This window comes from Ochotona princeps, chromosome 15 (assembly GCF_030435755.1).
Source record: "Ochotona princeps isolate mOchPri1 chromosome 15, mOchPri1.hap1, whole genome shotgun sequence".
Classification (NCBI taxonomy): domain Eukaryota; kingdom Metazoa; phylum Chordata; class Mammalia; order Lagomorpha; family Ochotonidae; genus Ochotona; species Ochotona princeps.
Window position 1 is genome coordinate 53,385,583 of NC_080846.1, and position 6,011 is coordinate 53,391,593.

The 6,011-nt window shown below is 53.8% G+C and overlaps 1 protein-coding gene across 1 annotated transcript in view; it reads left to right on the forward strand.

Moving 5' to 3' along the window:
• The window catches only part of FAM186A (family with sequence similarity 186 member A), a 34,629-nt gene extending 29,627 nt beyond the window's left edge, over positions 1 to 5,002 (forward strand). The window contains exons 4-6 of the mRNA XM_058673145.1: positions 188 to 3,207; positions 3,286 to 4,910; positions 4,987 to 5,002. Coding sequence (XP_058529128.1) covers positions 188 to 3,207; positions 3,286 to 4,910; positions 4,987 to 5,002 — 4,661 coding nt within the window. The remainder of the gene's footprint in view (positions 1 to 187; positions 3,208 to 3,285; positions 4,911 to 4,986) is intronic.
• Positions 5,003 to 6,011: the final 1,009 nt, after the last annotated feature.

Here is a 6,011-nt window from a genome sequence, read left to right on the forward strand (position 1 = left end):
CTGGAAGGCGAAGAGAGAGCAAGCAGACTTCTTTTAAAATGTTTTCTGATCAATCTTTAATCAAGAGTTATCTGCTATGCTAAGTTTTCTTTCTTTTTTCTTCTTTTTTTTTTGAGTGCAGAATACAGCGCAAAAAGGTAAGTGCAATCTCATTGTTTTTGCTCTGTGTTTTTTTTTTTTTTTCCAGTGTCTAGAGGTGCTCTGTGGAAAACTTGGAAAGAAAGAGCTGTAAAGAGACCTGCGACAATCCATGCCTTAAGACCAGATCAGATGATTGCTGATCAATTTGCCGTAACTACAAAAGTTGCAGAAATTCAAACTATGCTGCAAGAACTCACGGGCAGTGGGATGTTCAACAAAATGGAAAACAACGCTATCAGGTACATATCATCAACAATACTAAATCTCTCGAAAGCTTTGACTACCGTAAGCGATGAATTAAAAGCTATTAACGTCCAAAGTAGCAGTATGTTTATAGAGACATATGAAACAGAAAAAGAAGTCTCTCAAAAGATGATTCATGACCTGAGTGAGCAAAATGAAATGCTTCAGCAGAAACTGCAAGCCGTAGAAGAAAACTACGAACAGCGCATTCAAGTCAAAGACACTAAAGCTTACAGAGAACATACACCATTGCCCGTGTCTACAGTCATCGCCAAAGATGGTGACCGGGAGGACAGTTTGAGTACCATTTTAGACAATGAATTTAAAGATATTCTAGAAAAATTCAAAACAAAAGAGCCAAGTGCCCCTGGGAAAAAGTGGGACTCTGCTCTTCTAAGTACATTCCCAGATGAGACAAGCCCAGATGTAGCTGAGCGACACCGCCTCTCTCAAGAAAAGCAGAAAGGGGCTTCCAGGCTTTCTGAAGAAGTTGCTGAAGATAAAATAGCACTGAAAAAAGAAGATGTTGATCAGAAAGCTGGGAGTGATCAGTATGAGTCCCTGCCAGGAAAGCATGCCAAAGGCCTTCATGGGAAGAGGACCTCCAGATCCACGCTGTTGGAGGACAAAGGCGAAGACAGAGTGGCAGAGCTCACACCTGACCGGTACGCCACACCACAAACACCCGAAAAGAACAGAAGAGAAATGAGACCGTTCTCTGATTCAAAGAGACAACCTTTCCCTTCCGCTGAGACCAAGAGCCAGGATGGCAGAAGTGCAACAAGTGGCATGCAAGAGAAGCACAGAAAACCACCAAGTCAACCCTTAGCAGACAAGAGCCCTAGTCTGCAGGAGGATATTGAGCTGGCAGACACACAGGGGGAAAGTGAAGCCAGTGGCTTTTCAGAGTCCCTCAGAATGAGTCAGCTGAAACACACATCTGTGCCAGTTACAGCTGAAATCGAAGGAAAGACACAACCAATGTCTACAAGCGCTATCATAAGCAAAGAAGGGAAAACAAAAGACAAGGAGATATCGGTCAAGTCTCCTAAGCCTGATAAAACATACTCCAGGAGAGCCAAAGTGACTCCTGAATCTGTCAAAGATCTGGATGCTTCCGAGAGCACAAGTGAACGGAGTAGTACAGAAACATTTCAGAAAGCCGTAATGACTTTCCTGAAAGAGAAAATTGAAAACATCCGAAAGCCGTCTGACGGCCAGGCCATGCGGCAGGAGGAGGACGAGTCCCTAAACATGACAGAAACAGAACAACTGGGGATGATCAAGGAAAAGATAGAGGAATATTTCCAAAAGGTGACTGAAATCGTTGCTGAAATCCTGAGGAAATATAATAAACAACAGCTTACACAGACACCTGTGACATCCAAAAAGGAAGTCTCCTTTAAGCCAGAAACATATTATCAAAAGTTACCAACTAGTGCCAAGTCTGAACTTAGCACCTTCCTCTCAAATGACAGTGTTGACCCTATGATTAAAAATTTGATACAAATGATCTTAACTGAAGTAGAAAGTCAAAGAGATACCACCACACCCTCAACAGCAGAGAGAGACCATGAGAAGGAAACGCAAAGCCAGAAGGAACACTTGCAAGAGAATCAAGAAGAAACATATGAGGAAGTGAGTCCCCCCAGGAAGAATCGTAAGGCAACAAACAAGAACTTGAGCAAGAAAAACAAGTCCTCGCAGAAGGAGGAGGAAGAGGAGGAGGAGGGGGAGGAGACCCAAGGACCGGAGAGGCGGCGGCCAGGAGGAGAGGGATGGGATCCAGGGCAGACAGAGGAGGATGAACCGCAGAGACACAGGGCAAAGCGGAGGGAAGAGCCCAAATCGTCGCAGCTGCAGGAAGCCCAGAGGCACACGGCCAGAGAGGACAGAGGGAAGCAGAAGGAGTACGAAGAGACGAGGACTCAGGTTCCCAGGGCAGCGAGACACCCGGAGCTGAGAATAACAGGGAAGAGAGAGGGGAGGCAGAAGCCACGTCTGGAGCACCTTGACAGGCAGAGGGAACACGCAGCAAAGGATCACAAGCTGGAGGAGAAAAAATATGAAGAGCTGTTGAACACAGAGGCCCAGACTCCTCTGAAGTCAGATGAACCCCCATCACCCCAAGGAAGTAGGCCCACAGGATATTCACAGATCCCTCCAAAGACAATGCAGTCCCTATCAAGCATCCCTCCCACAACTACCCAGGCCTCACCAAATGCACCCCTTCCCATTTACCAACATGCCTTCCCGAAACAACAAGCCCCCATTGCCAGGGAGACCCAGGCTCTGATGCCCACTTCAACTCCTAAGGGAGTCTACACCCAGGGGACCCCTCTGATGCCTGCACAGCTTCAGCCCTTGAGGCCCACTCTAGCTCCTCAGGGAGTCCAGGCCTTGGGAACTCATCTGACCCCTGCACAGCTCCAGGCCCTGATGCCTACCCTAACTCTTCAGGAAGTCCAGGCCCTGGGGACTGCCATGACCACTCAGCAGCTCCAGGCCCTGATGCCCACTCTAACTCCTCAGGAAGTCCAGGCCTTGGGCACTACTCTGACCACTCAGCAGCTCCAGGCCCTGATGCCCACTCTAATTCCTCAGGAAGTCCAGGCCCCAGGGACCACTTTGACCCCTCAGCAGGCCCAGGCCCTGGGGACCACTCTGACCCCTGCACAGCTCCAGGCTTTGATAACCACCCTGACTCCTCAGAAAGTTCAGGATATAGGGGCCACTCTGACCCCAGCACAGCTTCAGGCCCTGATGTCCACTCTAACTCCTCAGGAAGTCCAGGCTCTGGGGACCACTCTGACCCCTCAGCAGGTCCAGGCCCTGGGGACCACTCTGACCCCTGCACAGCTCCAGGCTCTGATGTACACTCTGACCCCTCAGCAGGCCCAGGCCCAGGCCCTGGGAACTACCCTCACCCCTCAGCAGGTCCAGTCCCTGGGAACCACTCTGACTCCTCAGCAGGCTCAGGCCCTGGGGACCATTCTGACCTCTGCACAGCTCCAGGTTCTGACGTCCACTCAAACACCTCTGGAAATTCAGGCTCAAGGAACACCTCCGACTCCTCAGCAGGCCCAGACCCTGGGGACCACTCTCACCACCCAGGAGCTCATGGTCCTGATACCTACTCCAGGAATTCAGGAAGTCCAGACCCTGGGGACCGCTCTGACCCCTCAGCAGGCTCAGGCCCTGATGACCGCTCTCACTTCTATACAGAATGAAGCCCTGGAGACAACTGTTGCCACTCAGCAGGCCCACGCAGAGGGAGCCACTCTGACCCCACCTCAGGTTGAAACCTTGGGAACAGCTCTGACACCTCAGCAGGCCCAGGACCTAGGGACAGCTTTGTCCCCACCACAGGCTAAAACCTTGGGGACAACTGTGACTACTCAGCAGGCCCAGACCCTAACAACCACTCTAACGCCTCAGGAAACCCAGGCTCAAGGAATACCTTTGACTCCTCAGCAGACCCAGGCCCTGACAGCCACTCTTACCACCCAGCAGGCCCAGGCCCTGGGGACCACTCTCCCAATTCAGCAGGCCCAGGCCCTAGGGACCACTCTCCCAATTCAGCAGGCCCAGGCCCTGGGGACCACTCTCACAACTCAGCAGGCCCAGACCCTGATAACTTCTATGACCCCTCAGCAGGTCCAGGCCATGATAACTATCCTGACTCCTGAGCAGGCCCAGGTCTTGGGAACCAGTTTACTTCCTCAGGAAGTACAGGCTCCAATGACTACTGAGACTCTGCAGCAAGCCCATGTCTCAGGGACTATCCTGACTCCTCAGCAGGACCAGGTCTTGGGGACCAGCTTAACTCCTCAGGAAGTCCAGGTCCTGATGACCACTCTAACTCCTCAGGAAGTCCAGGACCTGGCGACCACTCTGACCCCTCAGCAGGCCCAGGCCCCGATAACTACTCTGACTCCTGAGCAAGCCCAGGTATTGGGAACCAGTCCGACTCCACAGGAAGTCCAGGACCTGGGGACCACTCTCACTACCCCTCAGCAGGTCCAGGCCCTGGAGACCACTCTGACTCCACAGCAGGTCCAGGCCCCAACAACCACTCTGACCCCTCAGCAGGCCCAGATCCTAGGGAAAACTCTGACCTCTCAGCTGGCCCAGGCCCTGGGGACCACTCTGACCCCTCAGCAAGTCCAGGCCCTAGAGACCACTCTGACCCCTGAGCAGGTCCAGGCCCTGGAGACCACTCTGACGTCTCAACAGGTCCAATCCACAATGACCATTCTCAGTACCCCTGAGCAGGACCAGGCCCTGGGGACCACTCTGATTCCTCAGCAGGCCCAGGCTCTAGAGGCAACTCTGACCCCTCAGCAGACCCAGGCCCTGACGACCACTCTGATCTCTCAACAGGTCCAAGCCCCAATGACCACTCTCACTACCCCTCAACAGGTCCAGGCCATGGGAACGCCTCTGACCCCTCAGCAGGCCCAGGCCCCGATGATTACTCTGACCCCTCAGCAGGCCCAGGTCTTGGAGACCACTCTAACCCCTCAGCAAGTCCAGGCCCTGACGACCACTCTGACCCCTCAGCAGGTCCAGGCCCTGGAGACCACTCTGACCCCTGAGCAGGTCCAAGCCCCAATGACCATTCTCACTACCCCTCAGCAGGTCCAGGCCCTGGGAACCACTCTGACCCCTCAGCAGGCCCAGGCCTTGGGGACCACTCTGACCCTTCAGCAGGCCCAGGTCTTGGAGACCACTCTGACTCCTCAGCAAGTCCAGACCATGGGAACGCCTCTGACTCCTCAGCAGGCCCAGATCGTAGGGACCACTCTCACCCCTCAGCAGGCCCAGGCCCCGATGACTACTCTGACCCCTCAGCAGACCCAGGCCCTGGAGACCTCTCTGACCCCTCAACAGGCTCAGGCCCTTGGGATCCAACTTATCCCTGAGATACTGCTGGACTTGGCTGTGGCACTGCCACATGAGCAGGCCGTTGTCACTCCAGAACCAGCCCCAACACTCAGATTCCCTATTGTCCCTCGACTTACTCAGACACTAAAGGCAGCTGCCACTTTGCAGATCCAGGAAGGGCAAATCCCACTCCCTGTGAAACAATCTCAGCTATTCAGGTTCCCCAGAACTCAAGAACAGACTGAGCTGGCCCAAGCAACTGGAGCCACCCATGCTCCCATGCCGGTTCCAGCGATGGCGCCCCCTCTCACTTCTGTTCAGGGACACTCCTTAGAAATCCCTCTCACTTACGAGCAATTTCCAGTGTCTGGTGTTCCTCCCACTCCAGGGCAATCCCTGGAGCTGGAGGCTCTCAGTTCTAGGCAGTTACTTCCGGCCAAGCATCCTCAGACCCCCTGGCTGCCCACAGTATTGAAGACCCCTCTCACACCCTGGCACACTCTCAAATCTGAGCTCCCACCTCTCTCTGGAAAGAGTTCAGGGCACTGGGCTTCCCGCTCTCCTCAGGAGCCCTTGGCTCCTGGGGCCTCTTCCATCCATGGAGAACTCTTGGAAGCTGGATCCCCAGCCCTGTCAGGGCAGCCTGCTTTCCTGCCCTCTGTTGCTGCTGGGAAGTCTCCTGCTCTGCTGGCCCCTTCTGCCCTCGGGCAGCACCTCCCCAGGCAAGTGTCCCCTCCCAC